The 25,597-nt window shown below is 44.1% G+C and overlaps 1 protein-coding gene and 1 long non-coding RNA gene across 6 annotated transcripts; one reads left to right on the top strand and one right to left on the bottom strand.

Moving 5' to 3' along the window:
* The first annotated feature begins 552 nt into the window (after nt 1-552).
* On the top strand, nt 553-16,683 carry VDAC2 (voltage dependent anion channel 2). Of its 2 annotated transcripts, XM_083440569.1 has the most exons (10): nt 553-1,031; nt 2,277-2,335; nt 4,741-4,812; nt 6,940-6,989; nt 8,390-8,542; nt 8,631-8,683; nt 9,725-9,952; nt 12,524-12,674; nt 14,692-14,749; nt 16,117-16,683. In XM_083440569.1, the coding sequence occupies exons 2-10, from the start codon at nt 2,302-2,304 to the stop codon at nt 16,206-16,208; spliced, it is 891 nt and encodes a 296-aa protein (XP_083296695.1). In that variant the 5' UTR covers nt 553-1,031; nt 2,277-2,301; the 3' UTR covers nt 16,209-16,683. The 2 variants fall into 2 exon arrangements, with proteins under 2 accessions (XP_083296695.1, XP_083296696.1); XM_083440570.1 differs by lacking the exon at nt 2,277-2,335 and having other exon boundaries at nt 609-1,031.
* Nucleotides 7,375-25,375, bottom strand: LOC310677516. 4 transcript variants are annotated; one of them, XR_014511208.1, is made up of 3 exons: nt 25,227-25,375; nt 19,960-20,356; nt 7,375-8,279 (listed from the first exon to the last, which is right to left on the bottom strand). It is a non-coding gene; the product is annotated as an uncharacterized lncRNA (long non-coding RNA). The 4 variants fall into 4 exon arrangements; XR_014511209.1 differs by lacking the exon at nt 7,375-8,279 and adding an exon at nt 10,919-11,426; XR_014511210.1 differs by lacking the exon at nt 7,375-8,279 and adding an exon at nt 19,160-19,316.
* Nucleotides 25,376-25,597: the final 222 nt, after the last annotated feature.

Genomic DNA, 25,597 nt, shown 5'->3' with positions numbered 1-25,597 from the left:
AAATTATATATATAGAGAGAGAGAGGAAAAACCAAATACTGTAATCTATATGTTGCATTATATGCAATTGCATTTACCATATATCCCCTCAGCCAGCAGACCATGAGGTGTTTCATCTCACAGCCCCTTTCAACATTGCTGTGATTTTATATCTATAAAATATATCGTAAAAAAAATACTTTGTGTGTTTGTTTATAGATCTCTCCTTATCTATATCTAAACATATGTATATATTATAAACCGGGAATACTTTTTTTCCACTGCAACAAATGCTATATTCAGACACACAACCCACTAGCAAACGGATTTGCTAGTAGGCTGTGTGTCTGGATACTGCATCTGTTGCAGTGAAAAAAACGGAATTGCTAGTAGAATAAACTTAAGCGCTTCTACTCTTGTTCGGAAGGCGCGGTTCAGGCTCCAGTACCGCGCATGCTCAGCTCAAAAGCAACTCCGCCCTGAGCTCCCCGCGGCTTCTTGCCCGGCAAAGCGCAGGCGCGGCCTCCCAGCACCATCGAAACCCGCGATTCTCGTTCGCTCGCACTGCGCATGTCTGCTCGGCTGCCCCGTAGCAGCCCGCCCTTCTTCTCCTCCCTCCGGAGCCCCGCCCCATCCTCCTCGAGCCGAGGACCCCGCCGGCCCGCGGAATCTCCTCGGTAGGGCTGTCTACTCCAGCGCCTGCGTGGGCCGCGAGACTCCCCGCGCCAGTCCCCGCTCTCTCTGCATCCCTCCCTCTGCATTTTGCCGCAAAGGGTCTCCTCGGCGCTCGCTCGCTCGCCGCCGGCCCGTCTCCGTAAGCGTCCCCGGGGCCGCTCCAACTTAGGCGCCCGGCTCGGGCAGCCCGTCTGTCGTTGCGCGCCCGAGTCGCGGAGGGGGTCCTTGCGCGCAGGCGGGCGGCGAGCGCGAGGTGTCTCCTTCACTTCGCCCTCCAGCGCGGCCTTCACGCGGGTAGAAGAGGGAGGGGCGGAGGCGCGCGCGTGTCTCGCTGGGTCTCGGAAAGAAGCACGTCCCTTTCCCCCCCGACTGGGCAGGTAAGGGCCGTGGCGGAGTTACCATGACAACGCGGGGTGGGGTGGGGGGCTCCTTTTGCCCGGGGGTGATGGCGCGGGAGAGGAAAGGAGTTGAAAAGGAAGCATCTCTCCCCGCTCTCGTTTCCCCGCAACAACAGCCCGGCGAGGTTGGCTCGGCCTGAAATCCCTCCTGCGGGGCTTAATAGGGAATTTATTCTATTCGGGGTGTTTCTCCACGCGCTCTTTTCGTCAAGGTTTTCCGTGGGTGGGTGGGGGGGATCCCGAGTGGGGTATTTCCCCCTCGCTCCCCCTTTTCCTTACTCCTCCCTTTCCCCTTTGTGAGGTATCTGGCGCAGGGCCTCCTCTCCCCAGTTTCCTGTTGGGGCTTTCCTCTTGGCTTGCTTTTTCAATCAATCAGTCAGTCAGTCAATCAATCAATCAATCATTTTGTTTGTATGCCGCCTTTCCGTATTAAAACTATGCTGAAGGCGGCTTACAATGTATGTAAGAAAATCACATAACTACAAACATAAAAGCAATTATAAATAATAAACAAAACTTCAGAAAGTACACAAGCAAATCGGACAATTTCCACATAATTCCAAAATAAAGGTTCGAACATGTCACTTGCTTTATTGTTTGGGGGTCAAGTACCCTTGGCGTCTAGTTAAGTTGAGCATCAAGGTGGCTCCCTCTCCCTTTCCTCTGCAGTTTCTGGATGGTTCACCCTTGCAAGTTTTTGGCTTGGCTCCCGTTTGCAAACTCTCCCTTTTGCAAAAAAGGAGCTGGCATTCTCCTATAATCCCCTTTTCGATCCTAGTTTTCGGGTTCAGATCTGCTTCTTCCTTTATTTGTAGCTTTGTGACGTTTGCAAAGAGGAGAGGAGGATGTGCTTTTCTGGTGGGCTGTACTTAGGCTGGCGACGCAGGGAAGGGGTCAGGACTTGCTCCCTAAGATGGCCGCAAGGAAGAATTCACATTGCAGTAGCAGGGGAAAAGTTATTTTATCTTCTCTCTCACCACCACCACCCCTCCTTTATCCCCAATAGCTGCCACACCCAAAGTCGTCTCCTTTATGTGGGACAGAGGCAGCCTCCATGAGTAAAGGGACACTTCCGTTCAGAAGGGAAACTGCAGAAATTTTCTGTTATCTTTGTGTGCAGCATCCCTCCCGAAAGTCATGAGATGAGAGTTATCTGAATACCACGAGAGTTCTTAATTCTAAAATCTGTGTAATTTATTTTTAATGTAATTTTCCATTTTATAGATTCTCTAAATTGGACTAGATAGCTATGTCTTTTAATCCAGCATGTCAGCGTCCAAGACGTAAGTAGGGAGATGAAGTAAGGATGTTGAAGTAACCTAACTAACAGATTTATAAGTTACAGTAAGAGTGAGCTTTGACGATGAGACTAATACCTAACCCACCATATAATCCACAGTCAGAAAAAGTCAAAATAAGTATTTGAAATCTAGGGGGCTAAGCTGCTTAAATATGTGTTTAAATGAAATATTTCTTCTGTCTGTTACGGGTGTGTCTGCCTGGACTGCTTAATATGTTAATATGTTGGGAGTTGCAGATATTTGCAAAGCCTTGGGGATGTGCTTTGTGATAAGGGTGTGGAGGTGTTTGAAATAATAACTTGAAGGAAAGGTGCAGCATAATTATGTAATCTTCATAACTTGTGGTTTAATCATCATACATTGGGCTGCTCTTAGCAAGGGTTTTGCAAATATTTTCTCTCCTTGAACGTCTGTCCCTAGGGCTCAGTACATAACTGGAATTAGGAAGTGCAATTACTTGCTGAAATTCATTATTAAGAAGTTGTTACATGGCTAGCACCTTATTTTTAATGGTATTGACTTGGAATCCCCCCCCCATTGGTTTCAATGGGGCTTAAACACTTAACTGTTCAAATTGGCAGGCCTTGTGCTGTTTCTTTGCAAATGTATGTTCTGATAAAATTGTCAACATTTTTTGAAATTGGGAGAAAGTGATATTTAAAATGCCTATTAAAACTTTGCTTCGTGCTCTACCGATTGAGCTACCCAGAAGTGCCCCATTGAGAGTGCAGGGTAGTGGACCTTGCCTATCCCCCAAAGTGAGTTGCTTCAGCTACCACCAGCTGAATTGGCAGCTGAGGAGAGGTGAAGAAATGGGTGGTCTGGGGTGGGGGTTCAATTTGCTGATCCTATTGGATAGGAAAGGAGAAGCTGGCTTTCATTGAGCCCACGCTATCCCAGTTGACAAAACTAGATAGTACAAACCCACACAACTGCATTTCTCTAATATGCAAGTGAAACATAATTACTATTGCATTCTTGTCATATTTTTATACTCAGTACAGCAGAGAGATGGAAACACAGGCCTTTGTTGTAGGATAAACATTTTTTTATACATTAGTACATGCGGAAATGTACTAATGTTATCCTTCATGCCTCAAATGTGCACTAATACATTTTGACTTGGAAATATTACATATTGATGTTTGGTTCAAACCACTCATTGAATTCTAACTCTCCCAAAATGAAAGATCCATCATCTAAGCAGGAGTTCATCAGATTGTGACTAGGATTGCCAAGTGACCAAAAATAATGGGTTTGGCCTGCTTTTGTGCTTTAACATCAGCATAGTGTGCAGAAATTTGAAACCGAAGCTCTTCACAACATTATATCTGCCTGTCAATATTTTGAACATATTAATAACAAATACTGTTAACCAAGTTTTAACAAGTATTTTGTTCAGTGATATGCAAGTTAAATGTGGTGTCTGATTCATGGTACACGTTTTGCCGATTGGAAAGTTGGTGGTTCGAATCCATGCATTGTGGCAAGCTCCTGTTGCTCTGTCCCAGCTTCTGCCAACCTAGCAGTTCTAAAGCACACCAGTGTGAGTAAATAGGTACCACTGTGGCGGGAAGGTAAACGGTGTTTCCGTGTGCTCTCGCTTCCATCACAGTCCTCCATGCGCCAGTAGCAGTTTAGTCATGCTGGCCACATGACCCGGAAAGCTGTCTGTGGACAAACGCCAGCTCCCTTGGCCTGAAGGGAGATGAGCACTGCAACCCCAGAGTCGCCTTTGGCTGGACTTAACCGTCCAGGGGTCCTTTACCTTTTTTACATGTTTCATGCAGTTTGTGTTATATGGGGTGTGCGTGTGTCTGTCCTCAGTTGCCACAGGATTCTCCATATTCTGCATGAGCAAAGCTGTATTACAGATTAAAACAGATTTGTGGCGAAACAGTTTAATAAGTAAAGAGGATATTGGGTTTTACTTCCACTATGTGAATAGATTTGCAGCTGTTACTGAGTGGCTCCTGGCATTATTGGATGTGAACATCTGCTTTGTAGGACTTTCATGCATGGAATGGGGGAGGAGGCATTTTGTAAAATGCACCAACAATTGTTTGCATGTTATAATGTATTTTAAATATTGGTATATATTTGAAATATTTGCCCTTGCTGTTGTAAAAGTGCACCCGGATCCCCCCTAAAAACATTTAGAGGTATGTTAGTCTGTCATCTTAACTTTGCAATTCCTTTTAGTACAGTACTGTATTGCCAGACTAAATATATAACCTTTTGTCAAATTACTTAAAAAAAAAATTACGTAGCAGTACTGACTAACCACCTCATTATGAATTGTTATTTGACTTCACAGCAGACAGGACTAATTACTTCTTACGTTTTGTTCTTGCAGTACTAACACTCCCATTATTTTGTCTTCCTAGCTCCAATGGCTATCCCGCCACCATATGCGGACCTTGGCAAGTCTGCCAGAGACGTCTTCAACAAAGGATTTGGTATGAAAACATTTGTAAAGAATATAGTATTGTTTGGAGGCGGACACAACATTTACTGCTGCTCTCAGCAAACCCAAACCATGCTACATAGTTGCTGTCTTCCACCTTTCCCCCACTTTATTGAGCAAATTATTGCTAGAAGTGGAATGTTTATCACCAGAATGTTTGGTGTGTCATTAGACATAACTGTAACTTGCTGCTGAATATTTTCACTGTTTAGTTTCTCTTTGGACATATAAGGATTGGCACTGCCAAGTACAGTGGAGCCTACTGTATCGGGAGACTAATAAAAGTATTAAATATACTGCTTAGGGAACACTTGGAAGGTAGCTCAGATCAAAAGTTTCTTACGATAGGCCTTAGCACTTCGATTTTCAAACAGGCGTAGATGTCGCAAAGGGAATTTACTATGGTTATAGCAAAGTGAGAACTCACCCGTCTACCCTGGGTGCTGTTTTGTTTTTTTCTGACAGGAGCAAGAGGTGGGAGTTGAATTAACAATATTCCCCCCTACTAGTGCTGGTAGCTGATTTCCAGCGAGGCAAACCTTAGTTTTCAAACTGTGGGATGGTTCTTTCTTGGGGGTTTCAGGGCACCAGGAGCAGGGTGGGAGTTTATGAGGTTATTAGGAGGGATAAGGTCCTGAGGCAGTTAAAAATTTCACTCACCAGCAGCTGAGAACCTGATGGGTTGAATGCCCCTGAACAGAAAGCACTGATTGATGCATTTTTGCGTTTGTGGAAATAAACAATGTACTGGGAAAAGGGGGATTCTGAAAGAGCTGCTGCTTTTTTCCTTGTGTTAATTTGTGTACCGTTTTATAACGGTGTCAAAGATTCTGCTCTGTTTCTCTTCTAATGTCAGCGCAGAATTGCATGTTCACTGACATTAGAAGAAACACTTAAAACCACTTTGAGGTTGCTGGTTTTACTTTGTTTTGTTATAATCAAGCTGTACAGTAAGTTTTATTAACCAAATGAATGAATGAACCATTTGAAACAGTTAGGGATTCCCCAAAGAATCCTGGGTACAGTCGGATAATCCCAGTCTTCTCAAGGAGCTACAGTTCCCAGCGGGGCTTAACTATCGTCCCCTTCCCATAGAACTCTGTGTATACTTCCTCAGAAGAGGAATGGGGACTCCTATCAGCTCTTAGCACACTTAACTATTTAAAGTGCTGTGATACTGCTTTAAATGTATAATGCAAATGGGGCATACACCCCCCCCCCAGGGCAAAACAGCTTGCTAGGAGAGAGCCTTGCTGGGGGAATGCAAGGAGAATTGATTTATTGTTTCTGGGTTCTAAACTGAGCAATGACTGCTTTCATGAAACCATTTACATATTCATATTCCATACTAACTACTGTGGGGTGCATCTAAGTAAATATCTCCCAGGTAAATATTGGGTTCTGCTCTGCTGAGCTTTGGCAAAGAACAAAATGATTTCATTCCGCATTTCCAAAACTTCAAGGGGATCATGGAAGCCATAAATGGATTTTTAGATTGCTTTTGGTCTAGCAAAGGTCTGTTGAGTTTTCTTTGGTCCAACAGTGAATCTTTCAGAAGGGTGTGGGGTGAGATAGATACAGTCCCTGGCTCCCTAAGGTAGGCAAAGACGCTTTAGAGTTGGTTAGGAACCCATCGGAAAGTAGCATGTCCTGGGCCTCCTCTGTAAAATGCTTTTGCTCCCACTAAAAGCTTGGTGTGAATTCTTTTGGGGGTGGGTCCTTGTTCTAATATTTCCGTTTTTAAAAGCCTTTCCCCCATCTGTTCTGGGAACTAGCATGTGCAGTATATGCAAGAAATGAACTTTTTCCTTGATGTTGCTAGAGAAATTGATTAGATCCATGTAGATGGTCATTTCAGTTGTAGAATGCTTTACTATCACTGTAGTTAAATAAAAGCAATGCTTTAGTGAAAGAGCCCTTGCTCATTCATCAGAGATGTAGATGTCCTAAGATCAGAATTTTGTTACAGTTACAGCGATGCAACCAGGAAGAGAGCAGCGTAATGTTTTTTTTATGACTCTGCCTGGAATTGTATTCAAGCTTGGCTATAGTGTTAACTTCTTGAAAAACTGGCATGTTGTATAAAAGGGCAGTAGTAATTCCAGTTTTGTCTGTCAAGGTTTTGGTCTGGTGAAATTGGATGTGAAAACGAAATCTGCAAGTGGCGTGGTAAGTGCATTTTGGTGTAATATTAAACAGTAGCTCATAACCTCTGAAATGTGGTGGTGAGGGCTCCAGACCCTTCTCAGCCTTCTCACACTCCCTTTCTCCCCTCCCCAGGTAGTAGTAGTAGTAGTAATCTGCCCTTCATCACATGGTGCCAAGGTGACAAGAATATTAAAATCATTGAAAACATCTTAACAAGCAAAAGGCCATGGGTTAAACTTGTCTCCATGAGGCATTATTATTATTTACCCTCCCTTCATCTTAAGGTCCCAGGGAAGGTCTCAGCAATTTAAAATGCAACATTAAAAACAGTTCAAAACAAATTCAATTCCAAATTGTTATGTTGCAAGCTCCCCCCCCCCCCCGTAAGATTTCAAGCACATAGAAATGAAGGAGAAAGTGATTTTATTTCCTTTCCTCTTTCTCTTTTCTTTTAAGGGAATCTTTCTAGTCTAATTGCAAACTAAGTTGACTTTGTTTAACATGCAGTGTTCTGATGTGACAGATGAATGGGGAATCTGCCATGGACTCATTTCTCTTCCTTCCCTTGCAAGCTCCTTGCCTCTCCCTTTTCTCATCTGTAATAATCATAGTTTGTTCTGAAGTCCAAGCTGGGCAAACTAATGCTAATCTCAAAGCTATAGTTTCAGATGGGTTTCCAAGCCACAATTTCAGTATTAACAGTATTAGCATAGGTGCTCAATTTGGATCCCTGTAATGAAGGAGGGAGCATTTTTTCTGATCTTCCAAATCATGGTTTGTACGATTGCCTGAACTGAGAAATTACATTTCTTTTTGGTCATTGTGTGATTCCTTTTAAAGTACAGGTTAATAATACCTCAGGCCCCATAATTAAGTAGCTTGATCACCAGGGTCTTTCAGGCATAACGTGTTAAACAAGAATGACCAGGTTTGTGTACTTTGTTCTCGCCCTTCCTCTTCTCTGTATTCATAGTAAAATTTGGAACTTGTGGTGCTTTCTTCAAATTTTGCCCAAAGAAGTAACATATAGTTTGCTACAGACCAGTTTGTCAGAAATGGACCAGGAGTTTCTGGTTGCTCTGAGTGTTGTTTGAGGTTTTTATAACACAAGTTGCAGTGACACTTTGAGCATAATCGCAGTTGTAGCAGAGATAATACAGATTGTCCGATTCTTCAGAATTTCAGTAAGTCATTGTCAATGGCATTGAAACTCAAAGGTCCGTCCAATTAGTTACGTCAGAAACTTACAGAAAGCTGCAGGGTTTTTTGGTAAATCAAGTTCTTATTTTTATCTGTAAGCTGCCTTGAGTCCTGTCAAGAAAAAAGAAGGGATATTATAATAGTCGTAGTAGTAATTACTCCTCTCTGTATTCCCCTTCGGTTTGTTAAACCTTTTCTTCACACCTGCATTGTCCTGCTAGGAGTTTGCAACAGCTGGTTCATCAAACACAGACACAGGAAAAGTGAATGGGAGCTTGGAGACAAAATACAAGTGGTCTGAGTATGGTGTCACTTTCACAGAAAAATGGAACACGGATAACACTCTGGGAACAGAAATGGCAATTGAAGATCAGGTAATTGAATTTCGATTTGCTGAAAAGTTAAGTGGAAGTCACTTTTTACATCTGCTAATTCATAACTTTCCCCCCCTCTCTAAACTAGCTTGCCAAAGGTTTGAAGTTGACATTTGACACAACTTTCTCACCAAACACCGGGTAAGTTCTTTCCCTCTTAAGTCTTGGCGCGTTCCACGTTGATTACACTGAAAGTGAGAGATGGGTTAATGAATGCTACTGAAGAAGACTTCAGTGGCTGGACACATACTGCAGTCTTTAAAAACAAAAAAACACAAATGTACAAAATGAATTCACACCACACATAATACTTTAATTTGTCTTAATTTTATAATACATCTCAGGCAGATACATGGTGCCTCGTGCCCATGGTTCAAGGAATAATTCTATAAAATCTCAGTGAATTCAAGCAGATGATCCCAAAAACATGTGACAGAGGAAAAGCAGCCAAACGTACAGTAATGGCTATTCATCTGACCTGGCAAAAGACACTTTACTGTCTCCAAATGGCAGTTATAACCAGAGCAGACAGTATGAAGCTGTTTTTTAGTTGGTGTCACAGAATCCAGACTTCTCTTCATAAAATGTAGTAGCAGATAGTAGTAAGTGGGGAAAGCCTCCATTAACTTGTGTTTGAACTGCCTCAGTTCCTAAATTCTGAATAAAACAACTTAAACTGCTGAATCAGTTTATCTGCTCTGCAAGGGCAAGAGTGACTGATTGTCTTAGGCTTGGCTTCTGCCTGACTCATGGGGAAGAATGATAGGCAAATATTTCTATACATGAGTGGCATATAATAAACTTACTGATTTCCTTTTACCCCATGATATGCTTCTAGTTAACCACTTAACACCAAGTGAGGCCATAGGTCCGATTCCCAGCAGCTCCCCATGATTTTCCTGCCCTACCTAGAGGTGCCAGGAATTTGATGCTGAACAAGTTTCCTACTGTAGAGTTGAATTACTAATTTCAAGTAAAGTCATTCTACAAACTCTGTTGCCCCTTAAACATACAGATCTCCTTCTTGTAACCACAGGTCAGCTCTGTGGCTCTAGATCTAGTGAATACTCCCATTTTGGACTACGTGGACATCTTTAATTTATCTGCTTAAGATGAGAATCAGTATAACTTGTGCATTCCAGGGGAAGAGCGGGGTTTTTTCTTACATATTTCTTTTTCCAGAAAGAAAAGTGGAAAAATCAAATCTGCTTATAAGCGTGAATGTATAAACCTCGGTTGTGATGTTGACTTTGATTTTGCTGGACCTGCCATCCATGGTACAGTTGTCTTGGGTTATGAGGGCTGGCTTGCCGGCTACCAAATGACCTTTGATAGTGCCAAATCCAAGTTGACAAGGAATAACTTCTCTGTGGGATACAAGACTGGAGACTTCCAGTTGCACACCAATGTGTAAGTATCAGAAGCTAACACGATTGCAGTTAATGAAGGTATCCAGAAATCTTGAAAACTAGGTGAAATAATTTCATTGTTGGAGCTGTAGTAGCACTGAATATGCCTACATTCTGAATAGTTTTTTTGCTGGGTGATTAATTATCAAAATAAATTTTGAAGGTCTAGAATAGCAGAAGTACTTTTTAAGTAATGTTCTAAAGTATATTAGTTGTTTTAAAAAAGTATTTTTAAAAAGTTCATGCATGCATTTTTTTTTTAAAAAAATGGGCTACCTTCCCAACTTAGGTTTCATGCTCCAGTGAGTAGTTTCATTTCACACAACTTCAACTGGATACGATCTAGTACAAATTGGTATGACAACTTGCAGTTTCTCATTGATAAATACTGCATTAGAGTGTGTTGGAGTTTTCAACTTCCGATTTCAAAAAATGAGGGGTGCTAAAAAAAATTGTAACATGCCTTGTAAATTCAAAATATATTTTGGTTAAATTAATATAATTTAGTTTTGTTAGGTAAGTAAAATGTGTAAAATTGCATAGGAATCATTAAAAATCATTGTCAAGTACTTGCAGTTATGTTATATATTAATAGTGTTTAGTTAATTGAATATTATTATTATTATTATTATTATTATTATTATTATTATTAAATTAAGTTTCGCCCCTAAAACTGCATGGAACATCTTGATTAGTTGGAAGACTACAGTACCTTTTTAACTAGGCAAGTTGAATTAACAGAGACAAGGCAACCTGAGTTGCATTGAAAGCCCAACAGAAAATTGAGGTTTCAGTTACTGAAAGAAATGGTGGTTTGCAATTGTAGTGTGATATGGAAGGCTTTCTGAGAGGCTGTATTCTAAACTGTTAGCTTTAACAAGAAGCTATAATCTAAACTAAAGAACTGTAAAATAAGCAAGGAAGTACAGGCGTTTGAGAAAAATGTATTTCATACCTTTTAGTACTGTGTGTGCGTTCTGAAGTTTCCAACTACATGGCATCAGTTTGTATGACTCTTTTTGAGGGCCAGAAAACAAGTGTTTGCAGAGCTATATCCCTTTTTCCAGCCCCTGAGAAACCTTGGGCTGGATTGGACAATACTTCTCCCTTATGATGTCTGCCCTGCCCCCATTCCTGGATGCCTGTTTGAATACTGCCTCTAAGCGCACGCCTGTTTTGTGCAGTTAAATTTTCCAGCCCTAATCCAGCAAGTGTACTTTGTTCAATCTGGGCCTCCAAATGACAATCTTACATGTGCATTCTCCCATTTTTGAATATTGTGCTGCCATTGTGCCCCCATCCCATCGTGGACATCCTGGGGACATTGGAGATGGGGCAAGCGAAGAACAGGTGTACTCTTGCACCCCTCCATATAACTAGAGAGATATGGTTGTGCTTTTGTTGGAGGCAGATGTTGGGTCTTCTCTGCCATTCTTGGGAACCTGGGAAGCTACCTTATGCTGAGGCAAGATAGCCTGCAAAAGAGAACCATAAAACAAACATAAAACAGATCAAAAACACCAGAAACAAAAGCAATCATCCTAGCAACTGTAAAAATACAAGAAAGCAGTAGATATCAAATCAGTTCTGCATTTCCTGAGCTCCAGCTTCTTCTCTTAAGTGGCAGCAGGAGGGAGTGCCTTGCGGGAATCTTCCTACTTGAGAAGTTACTGGTGGGCCTGCTGCTGTAGTTCAGCTGGGATGCGGGTGGCGCTGTGGCCTAAACCACTGAACCTCTTGGGCTTGCCAATCAGAAGGTCGGCGGTTTGAATCCCTGCAACAGGGTGAGCTCCTGTTGCTCTGTCCCAGCTCCTGCCAACCTAGCAGTTTGAAAGCACGTCAGAGTGCAAGTAGATAAATAGGTACCGCTCTGGCGGGAAGGTAAACTGCATTTCTACGCGCTCTAGCACTCGTTGCAGTGTCCCATTGCGCCAGAAGCGGTTTAGTCATGCTGGCCACATGACCCGGAAAGCTGTCTGTGGACAAATGCCGGCTCCCTTGGCCTGAAAGCGAGATGAGCGCCGCAACCCCATAGTCGCCTGTGAGTGGACTTAACCATCGAGGGGTCCTTTACCTTTTTTACCTTTTAGTTCAGTTGGCAATTAGTGCATAGATCAATCGGGCCTGGAACCCTAATGTACTACAGGGTATTTGGTGAGGTGGAGGAGAACTGAATATTCATGAACAGAGCAAAAGAATCTGTTGTGGCTTACCATCGTTGTAGCCTTTTGCTTACCAGCAGTGTCTTAAGCCACTTCTCACAGCACTTTCATAAACATAACGACTGCAAAGGAAAAACCTGATGAAATCATCTATTATTCTTGCCAGTGTGACTTCAGGATCAAAAGTTACTATAATGCCTTTCAAAGGGAAATGGAAGACTGCCTAAATGTTTGCATTTTGTATTATGTTTGCACTTTCTGTAGGGTGAGCCAGGGTTTTTATCTCCCACCACCACCCTCAAATGCAGTCACTTCCTATGTCATGGGGAACCCTCAATGCTCTTCTTCATTTGAATCTTTTCTTTATTTTATCACTTGAATAAAAAAACCATTTCAAAAATATTTTTCAGCAACGATGGGTCGGAGTTCGGTGGCTCAATTTACCAAAAAGTCAGCGACAACCTTGAGACTGCTGTAAACCTTAACTGGGCAGCGGGCAGCAATAGCACTCGTTTTGGAATTGCAGCAAAGTACCTGTTGGATCCTACCGCTTCTATTTCCGTAAGTCGAACTATAGAAAAAAATGCCATAGCTATCTTGCTCCACAAAACTATACATAGAAAACTTCTATATCCCTTACATGAGAAGCCCCGCTCCCCATCATAGCTTGAATGAGCACCTCCCAATTGGCCTTTGTCCGTGCCTGAGTTTACCTTTGTGAGCTGCCTAACTCCAACTTTGGCATGGACAACTTTTCTTAATGGCTTCATAGTCTGAATGAAACAGCGTGGGCTCTCAGTAGCACCATTTTCTCCAAGTGAGAACTAGCCCGGCAAAATGATTAAGAACATAACAGAAGCCGCCTTGTGCAAGGACAGATAATTTGTATACCTCAGTATCATCCACATTGATGGGCAGCATCTATTTGGAGTTTCTGAGGGGCAGGGTCATTCCCACCCCTGTTTCGTAAGTTTACACAGATGAATTGCTTTGTGTGTAGCAGAAAATGCTGTGTACAGTCGTACCTCAGCTCCTGAACGCCTTGGGAGTCGAATGTTCTGGCTCCCGAACGATCGAAACCCAGAAATGAATGTTATCGTTTTCGAATGTTCTTTTGGACGCCAAGTCCAATGGAGCTTCCGTAGCTTCCGACTGGCTGCAGGAGCTTCCTGCAGCCAATCAGAAGCTGCGCTTTGGAAGTTGAATGTTTCAGAAGTCAAACAGACTTGCAGAACGGATTCTGTTTGACTTCCAAGGTATGACTGCATGTTCTAAGAATTCTGGTAAGGTTCACTCATGAATGGAAATGAGGTCTAATTACATAGCAGGGACTTGATTGCATTGGGGCAAGGTTTCCCACAGCTGTGCTTTGACCTGTAAATTTAACTGTAGGTGTGCCATTATCTTTTATCCCCATCAGTAAAATTAGGAATAAACGACCTGAAGGGAACAGTTGTAAAGTTAAGATAAAATAGTATAAAGCATCCTACTGCATGTTTAAAGTGCTTTACAGATATTTGATGGAGATTATAGCAGTCCAATATTGTAGTGAATAGCACTGCTTCTGAGGCTTTTGCCTGGTATGGCGGTAATGGGTTCTTTGACCTGTGGCCTCATTCTTTGCTAAGACTCACGTACACAGATGGCAGTATAGAAATACTAACCCATCTCTTATTTCCATTGCGCATGACAAGATAGGAAGCTGTGTCATAGCAGAAACAGGCTTTAAAGCAAAAGAAAAGGGAAGAAAACCCAAGTTGCATAGATCTCCTGATTGGAACAGTCCTGAGGACTAGTGATTATCTTCTACCTACAAATTCTGGGAGCCCTTGGTAGCCAACAAAAAATGTTTGGTTGTCAGGACATACTCCTGCTCCCGTGGGTCATGTCCCTGGTCTCATGATAACATCACTGAAAAGCAGAAGAAGGTCAGGGACAAGCAGAAGTGTGAATCTGTCACCCAGTTCTGAGCTAGAGAAGGCTGCAGAAGCACACTGCCTCTCTTCCTTTGTACCTGCGGGACAGCGGACGTTTTAACCACTTGGCAGAAACAGAGACGATGCAACACGACTTCTTCATTCTCCTCTGGAGAGGGGCAGCAGGGGTGTGTCTCTGCCGCGACTGGGCTGTTACAACTCCAGCAGCCCAGCTGTGTACAAAGACAAGGCTCTGTGCTCTTGTGCTCTCCCTCCAGCTTGAGGGAGAGTGGGGAAGCGGAGTTCCATTCATCATTACTTGCACACGGGAACTTCATTGCTAAAGCCAATTTGTGAGCTTCTGGGGCTGGTACTCATCCTCCCTAACCTAGCTCATCCTTTAGGCGGAAGCCCCGGGTTTGGTGTTGCCATGGCGAGGGGATGAGAGAGAGATTATTTGAAGCCTGGTCATCATAAGTTGAAAAAGCAGTTTGAAGAAAGCTTATCCTAGATTACACTCCGGTTGCGAGTGCTGCCTTCTTGCTCTAGGTGGGCGCTATATTCTTTGGAGCAGGGCAAAGGGATGTTAAAATTAGGGCACAACATATTGTGACACACAAAGGATTGATAAAAATGTCATCTTGCTTCTCGTTGTTTTGCAGGCAAAAGTGAACAACTCTAGTCTAGTTGGAGTTGGGTACACCCAGACCCTGAGGCCAGGTAAATAATTTTGATAAGAATGTAAGAGATATTGAAGCTTTTGATTAATATGTAGGTTAATGGTGGCTGGAGTCTGTTGTTAACATGTTCTCAGAAGTTGGTAGTTCTCCATTCAAGGTTCGAAAGAGACTTAATATATAACGATGAGAAAACACTGTCCAAAATGTATAAAATCTTATTAGAATGGTCAGTGAAGGACAAGGAGGTAAAATCAGCCATGGTAAAATGGGCAGGAGATCTAGGTCATAACATACAACTCTCAGAATGGCAAAAATTCACAGCATGTGTTATTCTATTAAGGAAAATTACATGAAGGCTATCTATCGTTGGTATATAACACCAAGGAAATTAGCGATAATGTACAAAAATAATTCAGACCGATGTTGGAAATGTAAGGAGGCGGTGGGATCAATGTACCATGTGTGTTGGACTTGTAAAAGAATGAGGGAATTTTGGGATTCAGTCTATAACGAGTTGAAAAAGATGTTCAAAATTTCATTTCCCCAAAACCCTGAGGCATTTCTTTTAGGGATTATCGGGAGGGAGATTCCTAGAAATTTAAAGAAATTATGTATGCCACCACGGCAGCGAGAGTTTTGATTGCACAGAATTGGAAAAGTGAGATGATACCATCAAAAAAAGATTGGCTGATTAAACTAATGGAATGCACCAAGATGGATAAACTGACAGGACAGATAAGGGATCAAGTGAAACAAAAATTTAATAAAGACTGGAATATATTTAAACAATACCTGAAAGACCACTGTGGAGAATTAAATTTTTTGACTGGTTTAGATTAACTCTTGTAATGAGAATTATCAAAAAGTAGTGAAAAAATTGTTACCAATAAACTAGATTTATTATGATACGCATTCAACCAAGAACTCTAAAGGACCCAAGTAAGAAGGGGAGGGAAGTCAGAAGTAATTAGAATATTAATGTGTTGCATGAGTAAGAATATATCTTTGTTTTTCTTTATTATGATTTAGAAACACATGCACATTAACAGGAAACTGAAACTTTATACAGTACTGTGATTTTACGTTAAGAAAGCATTTCTGTTAAAAACAATAAAGATGAATTGCAAAAAAAAAAAAAAGTTGACAGTTCTCAGAGTAGCAGAACTTGCCTCTTCAAAAAGGATTTACTTTGAAAGTTTGAAACATTCCTTTTTAAGTGTCTCTGCAACTTAACTGGTACGTAGGCACCTTTGTGTGAAGCATGATGCTTCTAATCCCACTGGCGTCGGCATCCATGTGTGTTTCAATATAATTTACTACCTTTGAGCACTGAAAAATGTTAGCAGCAATTGATATGTTCAGTGGACCTTACTTTCTCTAAAACCCTTTGGTTCTATTGATCTGCAGGTGTGAAGCTCACTCTGTCTGCCCTAATCGATGGGAAGAACATCAATGCTGGTGGACACAAACTTGGTCTTGGCCTAGAATTGGAGGCTTAAGAAGTGTGAAGAAAGCTGCCGCAGGAAATGGGATATCAGAAGAATATGGCCTTAAAAATGTATTTCCAGTGTGACCCGGGGGGCTTTTTTTCCTACTCAGACGGATGGCCTAGAACAAGAGCTGTATTCAGAGTATTTAGGCAGTTACTTGTTAGCTGGTTTTTAGTTAAATTGGTTACCTATCTAGTTCTCAATTCTGCATTAGTGCAGTCACTACATAATACATTATTTAAATGTATTTAACTGTTGAATGCGCTACCCACAAATAATGAAATAGACTTTATGAAAACCTGTACACATGTGTGCATGTTATGTTTCTTTTAACACGTGATAATAGCCATTGAAATAACAGAATGGATCAGTGGATGTTCTGAAAAGTAAGGTCAACGGTTTTGTTAAAATCACCTTAACTAGAAATACTTTTGGTATCCCAAGGCAATTCGAAAATTATGAATAAAACAAATACACACACATACTTGTGCCTCCAGATATGTTGAAGTTATTGATAGGGAGGGCTGAGGTCCGCCTTAATTTTGCTTTAAAAAAAGCTGCCTGTTGTTCCAGGTGCCCTTTCTCTTCGGCGTTCTGGAGCATTTGCTATGACTCCAGTTTGCCCAAGCAGTTAAATGTCCAATCTGGGGATTTCTTGAGTTTGGCCATGGCTTAGCGAGATCTTTTGAGTGGAGTACTACTCTTGGGGCAGTCATTTAGTGCTGCCACAGAGCCTAGGACTTGCCGATCAGAAGGTCGGTGGTTTGAATCCGCTCAATGGGGTGAGCTCCCGTTGCTTGGTCCCTGCTCCTGCCAACCTAGCAGTTCGAAAGCACGTCAGAGTGCAAGTAGATAAATAGGTACCACTCCGGTGGGAAGGTAAACGGCGTTTCCGTGCGCTGCTCTGGTTCGCCAGAAGCGGCTTAGTCATGCTGGTCACATGACCTGGAAGCTGTACGCAGGCTCCCTTGGCCAATAAAGCGAGATGATTGCCGCAACCCCAGAGTCGGCCACGACTGGACCTAATGGTCAGGGGTCCCTTTTCCTTTAAGGGATCATAGAATTGTAGTTGGAAGGGACCTCGAAGGTCTTCCAAGCCGCTGAAATGCAGGAATCATGCCCTCAGCTGTCCATGGGTGGGCTCGAACCACCAACCTTCTGGTTAGCAGCCATGTGCATGGACCTGTTGAACCACCCAAGGGCTGCTTCTCTTCTTGCCTATTAACAAAATATGCCAGCAATATGAAATGGAAGCGGCTTTGGGAGGAAGAGGTACAGAGATTGCCCCCTCGCTTGCCCTCCTTAGGTGCTGTGCCCCTCAACATGGAGATTGGAAGAGTGGAGATGTATTAGCTCTGTCCCTGCCCCCCTCTACATGTTGGAGGGCAAACGTTTGTCGTGGGGAGTCTGCTCTACTTGCATAGGCTCCCCACAAAATTTAGAAACCCCGAGACAATGAAAGTAGCAGAGCTAGCGTGCTTGCTTGCACCCTGCCTCATACAGTCCTAATTACATGAGGGAAAGACATTCCTGAATAGTGTTTCATAGCTGCATTGGGTACATACATTTATTTTGACACATTGTAGAATGCGCCCATGCTTGGTTCATGCGTGAAACTGTTCTCGGTGCCTGCTGGCTTCGGGAGCTATCGGTTGCAGTGTCTGGGGTTTTTTAAAGCTTTCTCCCAGATGTTGAGAATAGCTTGCTACACATCCTAGCCCTGTATTACCCCTAAATGGTGGATCTACAAGAGATAGTAAAAGGTCTGTTCCTCTGCGTTTTTTAAAAAAATATGGTTATTTATTAAATTTGTGTACTGCTCTTCATCCATAGATCTCAGGGCGGTTCACAACATAAAAATAAGAGGTAAAAAAAAATACAACAAGAAAAACAAACCAATAGCCCCCCTACCTCCCACAAACACATTTAAAAGGATATTGGATGTTAACCAGGCAAAGGCCTGGTTGAAGAGAAACCTTTTTGCCTAGTGCCTAAAGGTGTATAATGAAGGCACCAGCCAAACCTCCCTGGGGAAAGCATTCCACAGATGGAGCCACTGCAGAACAGGCCCATTCTCATATTGCTACTCTCCAGACCTGGAGGGGCAATGGATGCCCCCGTCCTGATTTAGATCATTGGGATTATTGAAAAGGGGCAAATAGGGCTTGTCAACCTGGGAAGGCAGCCCATCTGGGAGAAGGAGCATTCTGATCCTAAAGCTCCACTGCCTTGCAGATATCTTCAGGAGAAGAAAAGGATAAGGAGTTAAGCCCTACACAGATCTGGAGTGGAGTCCCTAAGGTGGTTGGATGCTTCCTTGTCCGCCTCCTGGCAACTCCTGCAACCCAGCTGGTGCCAAACTTAGAATCATAGAATCATAGAGCTGGAAGAGACCACAAGGGCCATCGAGTCCAACCCCCTGCCAAGCAGGAAACACCATCAGAGCACCACTCCTGACATATGGTTGTCAAGCCTCTGCTTAAAGACCTCCAAAGAAGGAGACTCCACCACACTCCTTGGCAGCAAATTCCACTGTCGAACGGCTCTTACTGTCAGGAAGTTCCTCCTAATGTTTAGGTAGAATCTTCTTTCTTGTAGTTTGGATCCATTGCTCCGTGTCCGCTTCTCTGGAGCAGCAGTAAACAACCTTTCTCCCTCCTCTATGTGACATCCTTTTCTATATTTGAACATGGCTATCATATCACCCCTTAACCTCCTCTTCTCCAGGCTAAACATGCCCAGCTCCCTTGTCGTTCCTCATAAGGCATCGTTTCCAGGCCTTTGACCATTTTGGTTGCCCTCCTCTGGACACGTTCCAGTTTGTCAGTGTCCTTCTTGAACTGTGGTGCCCAGAACTGGACACGGTACTCCAGGTGAGGTCTGACCAGAGCAGAATACAGTGGCACTATTACTTCCCTTGATCTAGATGCTATACTCCTATTGATGCAGCCCAGAACTTACTGCTCTGCTTTCCTTTGGACCATGTCAGCGAGGCCGAGGGGGTGGGTCTTGTGGTCTGGGCAGCCCAGGACCTCCATAGACACTGCCCACACTTGTGCCCAGGGGAGGTCACTTCATTGATTTGACTTCACCCCCAGAGGTTCACTGTATTGTTTCCTGAGACAGATGGATGCAATGCATCATTTAAAAAGCCCCAATCTTGCTCAACAGGACATTGGAGACTTATATTGAAATATGTGGGATCTAGAAAAGGTTTTCTACAGGACTGGACTCGCCTAGCCTTCAAGATTACAGGGACTGTTCTTTCCATCCAGGAAGCATTTACTGTCTCCTTTACCCAGCAGTTGGCGGGTGGCGCTGTGGGTTAAACCACAGACCCTAGGACTTGCCAATCAGAAGGTTGCCGGTTCAAATCCCCGCGACGGGGTGAGCTCCCGTTGCTCAGTCCCTGCTCCTGCTAACCTAGCAGTTCGAAAGCACGTCAAAGTACAAGTAGAGAAATAGGTACCGCTCCGGCAGGAAGGTAAACGGTGTTTCCGTGCACTGCTCTGGTTCGCCAGAAGCGGCTTCGTCATGCTGGCCACACGACCTGGAAGCTGTACGTCGGCTCCCTCGGCCAATAAAGCGAGATGAGTACCGCAACCCCAGAGTCATCCATGACTGGACCTAATGGTCAGGGGTCCCTTTACCTTTACCCAGCAGTTGAGCCCCCTTTGTTCTGGTGGCTCTATTTAGCTCAGCAAGGCAAAGCTCGAGTGTGCAAATGATATGCAGACTTCGGGTCTTCCAAGTAACTTACCAATGTCCTTGGGCTGCCAAAACCCCAAGCAAATGTGGCAATGAGGAGACTGCAAGGACGTTCATAGCACAGCAAGTAATGTGACACCTAAGTTAAAGCTGAGATACGAGCGAGATTATCTGTAAAGTGATTCGCAAGCGGGTCACAAAGGTTTACCAAGTGTTCCTCATGTGTAAATTAAAGTCTGTAGAGATGGAGAGAGAAATTGATTTAGAACATTCTGGAGTCAGTGCTTGGGAAGTTCATTTTAGGAAGGAATTAGTTGCAGTTCACATTCACCCCCTCCAGAAGAGAACTAACTCTTTTTCCAGTTCGTTCGCAGCTCATTATGTAATTGATTCACGTGATCCTTGGCTTCTGCTCCCCTCCAGCCTTCAGAATTTTACAAGCTGCTCTGCTGGAGTATAAAATAGACATAAGAAACCATCAAAACACACAGTGAACAACTGTTTCATTTATTTCCCCCAACAATTAGGACCTTCAAACTTAACACAGCAGCATTACTTTTTAGTGGCCACAAACCCAGAATTAAGTGTGACGAAGCTCCTATACATATACAAATGATTGAAATGCAATTAAATTGAATTAAAATTGCCCCACTGCAAAAGAAACTTCATTTGCTTTTCAGTTCCCCCCAAAATTATAAGGAATGGCTTTCAGGTGCCATTCAGTGATTTTTGAATCTGTTTATAGTGAATTAATTTGTCTGATTTAGTTCATGCCAAGCACTGATCAGAGCTAGAACCGAGTGGCTGAAAAAACAAGCAAAATAAGGTTGAGCTAATAACTTGGGAGAAAGGTTTAAGCAACTTTCCGTCTCCAGAGTTTCATGCAAATAGCCTTGAATGGGAGACAGGGCATGTGAACTTTGACCTCTCTGGAGTGAGGAACTGTGTGCACATTGGATGCAACTTGCATATTGCCAAAATAAGGGGAAACAGCCACCAAAAAAAGAGGATTCAGATTCACGTATAGTCTTCATATGTTACCATACATATATGTGTGCAAATATATAGACTCAATTGCTATAATTTAAACAGAAATACAATAAGGAAAAGCTGCTCTGGTAATCTGTGTCTGCCTCCTCAGTTCTGCTGCCCAGATACAAACTATGGATGGGCAGCTTCAAACCACCAGCAACACTCCTCTTTTGGGGGGGTTTCTTAATCTTTAAATTGGACTTGGACAGGGCAACCCTTCAGATTAGGTCTGGCCCATCCATGAGGCAGACGCCTCGGGTGGCTGAATCCCTGGGATGGCTTTCCATCCCTCCTGCTAGAAAAGAGAGGCAAAGTGCTGGCGGCTTCCAGCGAGATCTCTCAAACGGGATCTCGCTGGAACTTGGGAATTGCTGCCACACTGCCCTGATCCGCAAGGCTTCAGGGAGGCAAGGCACCTTCACCTCCAATGGCCAAACGTAACATGCCGTCCCTGCTTTGAATAGAAGACTGTCTTCTGTCAAGTATGGTAAAAGATAAAGGTAAAGTCCAGTCAAAGGCGAATATGGGGTACAGCGCTCATCTCGCATTCGGGCAGAGGGAACCGGAGTTTGTCTACAGACAGCTTTCTGTGTCATGTGGCCAGCATGACTAAACCACTTCTGGTGCAACGGGACACTGTGATGGAAACCAGAGCGCACGAAAACGCTGTTTACCTTCCCACCGCAGCAGTATCTATTTATCTACTTGCACTGGCATGCTTTCAAACTGCTAGGTTGGCAGGAGCTGGGACAGAGCAACAGGAGCTCACCCCGTTGCGGGGGGTCGAACCGCTGACCTAAATTGGCAAGCCCAAGAGGCTCAGTGGTTTAGACCACAGTGCCACCCACGTCCCAAGCTGTCACGTAGGAGGCATAGCCAGCAGATGAGAGAGACACCTACAAGATGTTTCTCTCTCTGTGTGAGAGAGAGTCAGAGCCTTCTCCCGTTTCTAAACTCTACCATCTCAGCCCCGCAAACTACTGGCGACTCTTCTTCAGCAGGCAAAAAGTTCCCTGCACATAGGGTTGCCATATTTCAAAAAAGTAAAATTCCTGACACCCACATAATTGTTGAACTTTCTTTTTGGGGAACAAACCCAAACCGTTGAGCATTTTGGGGGAAAACGCCACACCCCAAATAGTTGTTTTAAGCTTTTTGAGCTGTTTCCACTGCTTTTTCCATCGTGTTGCCTGCTGAAGAAGAGTCGCCAGTAGCTTGCGGGGCTGAGATGGTAGAGTTTAGAAATGGGAGAAGGCCCGTCTGATGTGGAGCAATTGCACCATCTGCTGGCAATCCAGAGCAAAACCAAACAAAACCAAACTACGGAGGAGAGAGTTATGGAATGCTACTTAATGAATAAAAAGGTAAAGGTACCCCTGCCCGTACGGGCCAGTCTTGACAGACTCTAGGGTTGTGCGCCCATCTCACTCAAGAGGCCGGGGGCCAGCGCTGTCCGGAGACACTTCCGGGTCACGTGGCCAGCGTGACATCGCTGCTCTGGCGAGCCAGAGCCGCACACGGAAACGCCGTTTACCTTCCCGCTAGTAAGCGGTCCCTATTTATCTACTTGCACCCGGGAGTGCTTTCGAACTGCTAGGTTGGCAGGCGCTGGGACCAAACAGCGGGAGCGCACCCCGCCGTAGGGATTCGAACCGCCGAGCTTTCGATCGGCAAGCCCTAGGCACTGAGGCTTTAACCCACAGCGCCACCTGCGTCCCAATTACTTAATGAATAGCTGGAGCCTAAACCCTAACCGCTGGTGGTCTGGCTAAATCTATAACTAAATCTATAACTATATAAATATATAGTTGCAGAGTCTCCAAGTGTCCCTATTTTCCAAGGACGTTCCTGATTTAGAGAAGCGGTTCCGGTTTCTGATTTGATCCAGGAATGTCCTGCTTTTCCTTAGGACGTCCCAATTTTCATGGGAGAAATTTTGGAGGTTATGGTAAGATGTCCCACTTTTCATCAGAGAAATGTTGGAGGGTTTGAAGTTGCAGTTTCACATGGTAAGCTTTCCTTTGACTTAATACTGTGTGTGTGTGTGAGAGAGAGAGAGAGAGAGGAAGAAGAAGAAGAAGAAGAAGAAGAAGAAGAAGAAGAAGAAGAAGAAGAAGAAGAGGAGGAGTTTGGATTTGATATCCCACTTTATCACTACCCTAAGGAGTCTCAAAGCGGCTAACATTCTCCTTTCCCTTCCTCCTCCAACAAACACTCTGGGAGGTGAGTGGGGCTGAGAGACTTCAGAGAAGTGTGACCAGCCCAAGGTCACCCAGCAGCTGCATTTGGAGGAGCGGAGACGCGAACCTGGTTCCCCAGATTACAAGACTACCGCTCTTAACCACTACACCACATTGGAGAGAGAGATGGGGGGGGGGGTTGTATGTGAATGCTTGGTACAGGCTTCCTCATCAACCTTGGCCCTCCAGATGTTTTTGGCCTACAACTCCCATGATCCCTAGCTAGCAGGACCAGTGGTCAGGGATGATGGGAATTGTGGTCTCAAAACATCTGGAGGGCCGAGGTTGAGGAAGCCTGGCTTAGTACTTCCTCACCCCACAATCCTTGCATGTAGAAAACCAGCATGTCAGAAGGAAAGTTCACCCTTCTCCATGATGTGCTAGCTTTCCAAGTAAAGGAATACGTGGGGTTGGTTTTTTTAAATGGTGCATTCAACACATAACCCTCTCACATTTCATTTCATCTTGTTTAATATATTTCCATGCTTCTTTTCACTCACATGTATCACAAAGCGGCTCGCAAGCGATAAATAACAATAACAGAACAGCACATCACAGTTACAACTTAAATCATATAGAAAAACTAACGAATTGCCAGTAGCAATTGCAAATCATCGGTAAAACAACCACCTTCGGTAAAACACCTGAAGGAGTGTCTCCACCCCCATCATTCTGCCCAGACACTGAGGTCCAGCGCTGAGGGCCTTCTGGTGGTTCCCTTGCTGTTACAGGGAACCAGGCAGAGGGCCTTCTCGGTAGTGGCACCTGCCCTGTGGAACGCCCTACCACCAGATGTCAATGAGATAAGTAATTCTATAACCTTTAGAATATATCCGAAGGCAGCCCTGCATAGGTTTTAAGGTTTAAGGTTTTGTGATTTTTTTATATATGTTGGAAGTCACCCAGAGTTGCTGGGGCAACCCAACCAGATAGGCAGTGTACAAATAAAAATAGTGAATATATTATTTATATATATCCCGCCCATCCGGCTGGATTTCCCCAGCCACTCTGGGCAGCTTCCAACAAAAGATTAAAAATACATTAAAACATCAGTCATTAAAAACTTCCCTAAACAGGGCTGCCTTCAGATGTCTTCTAAAAGTCAGGTAGTTGTTTATCTCCTTGACATCTGATGGGAGGGCGTTCCACAGAGTGGGCGCCACCACCGAGAAGGCCCTCTGCCTGGTTCTCTGTAACCTTGCTTCTTGCAGTGAGGGAACTGCCAGAAGGCCCTCGGCGCTAGACCTCAATGTCCGTGTTGAATGATGGGGAGGGAGACGCTCCTTCAGGTATACTGGGCTGAGGCTGTTTAGGGCTTTAAAGGTCAGCACCAACACTTTGAATTGTGCTCGGAAATGTACTGGGAGCCAATGTAGGTCTTTCAAGACTGGTGTTATATGGTCTCGGTGGCCGCTCCTAGTCACCAGTCTAGCTGCTGCATTCTGGATTAGCTGTAGTTTCCGGATCACCTTCAAAGGTAGCCCCACGTAGAACGCATTGCAGTAGTCCAAGCGGGAGATAACTAGAGCATGCACCACTCTGGTGAGACACTCCGCAGGCAGGTAGGGTCTTAGCCTGCGTACCAGATGGGGCTGGTAGACAGCTGCCCTGGATACAGAATTGACCTGCACCTCCATGGACAGCTGTGAGTCCAGAATGACTCCCAGGCTGCGCACCTGGTCCTTCAGGGGCACAGGTGCCCCATTCAGGACCAGGGAATCCTCCAATCAGCCCGCCCCTGTCCCCCAAGAACAGTACTTCTGTCTTGTCAGGATTCAACCCCAATCCATTAGCCGCCATCCATCCTCCAACCACCTCCAGGCACTCACACAGGACATTCACCTCCTATTATCTATTATCACCACCTATTATCTGCCTGATGTAGGAGAGTCCAGGTCAAGTTCTGCTGGGCAATTTTGCTGCCCATGCAACAAGCCCAGAGCCCCATGAGGACTCAAAAACAGTTGACATAGTTGGGTATGTTTAGTTAGGAGGATATAAAGTATGGGGTGGGAGGGGACGTGTTGGGGTGTGTGTCTTCAAATACCTGAAGGGTTGTCACCCATTAGATGGAGCAGACAGTTGTTGAGAGTGGTTAGGAGGCTCCTATTCCCCTCACAGAGCTACATTTCTCTGAGTTCCCCAGGGAGAGGGATTGGCTGTTAAACCTCTCTGGGCATTCTAGCTATGCAACGGGAACAAAGGTCTCCTAGCAACTCTCAGCACCCTTAACAAACTATACTTCGCAGGATTCTCGTTGGTGGGGGGAGCAGTAATTATTTAAAGTGGCTCCATACTGCTTTTAGGGCACAGTGCTGATGGGACCCAAGAGAGGAGCTGAAGCGAATTAGCCCCTGACACCTCTGTGGTGATGCGTGAATGGGTCTAAAACCCCAGCTGAAATGGGTTTAGCCCCTG

This window comes from Podarcis tiliguerta (genome assembly GCF_965153285.1).
Source record: "Podarcis tiliguerta genome assembly, chromosome: 5".
In the NCBI taxonomy this organism is placed as follows: domain Eukaryota; kingdom Metazoa; phylum Chordata; class Lepidosauria; order Squamata; family Lacertidae; genus Podarcis; species Podarcis tiliguerta.
Note: the sequence above shows the minus strand (reverse complement) of the source record. Positions and strands in the feature narration are given on the sequence as shown.

Bases quoted from the DNA above. Each gene is read 5' to 3' on its own strand.
- VDAC2 (XM_083440569.1), top strand. From the start codon at position 2,302: ATGTCTTTTAATCCAGCATGTCAGCGTCCAAGAC. The intron at 8,543-8,630 runs GTAATTGAATTT...TCTCTAAACTAG, and splicing joins AAATGGCAATTGAAGATCAG to CTTGCCAAAGGTTTGAAGTT. The intron at 14,750-16,116 runs GTAAATAATTTT...ATTGATCTGCAG, and splicing joins CACCCAGACCCTGAGGCCAG to GTGTGAAGCTCACTCTGTCT.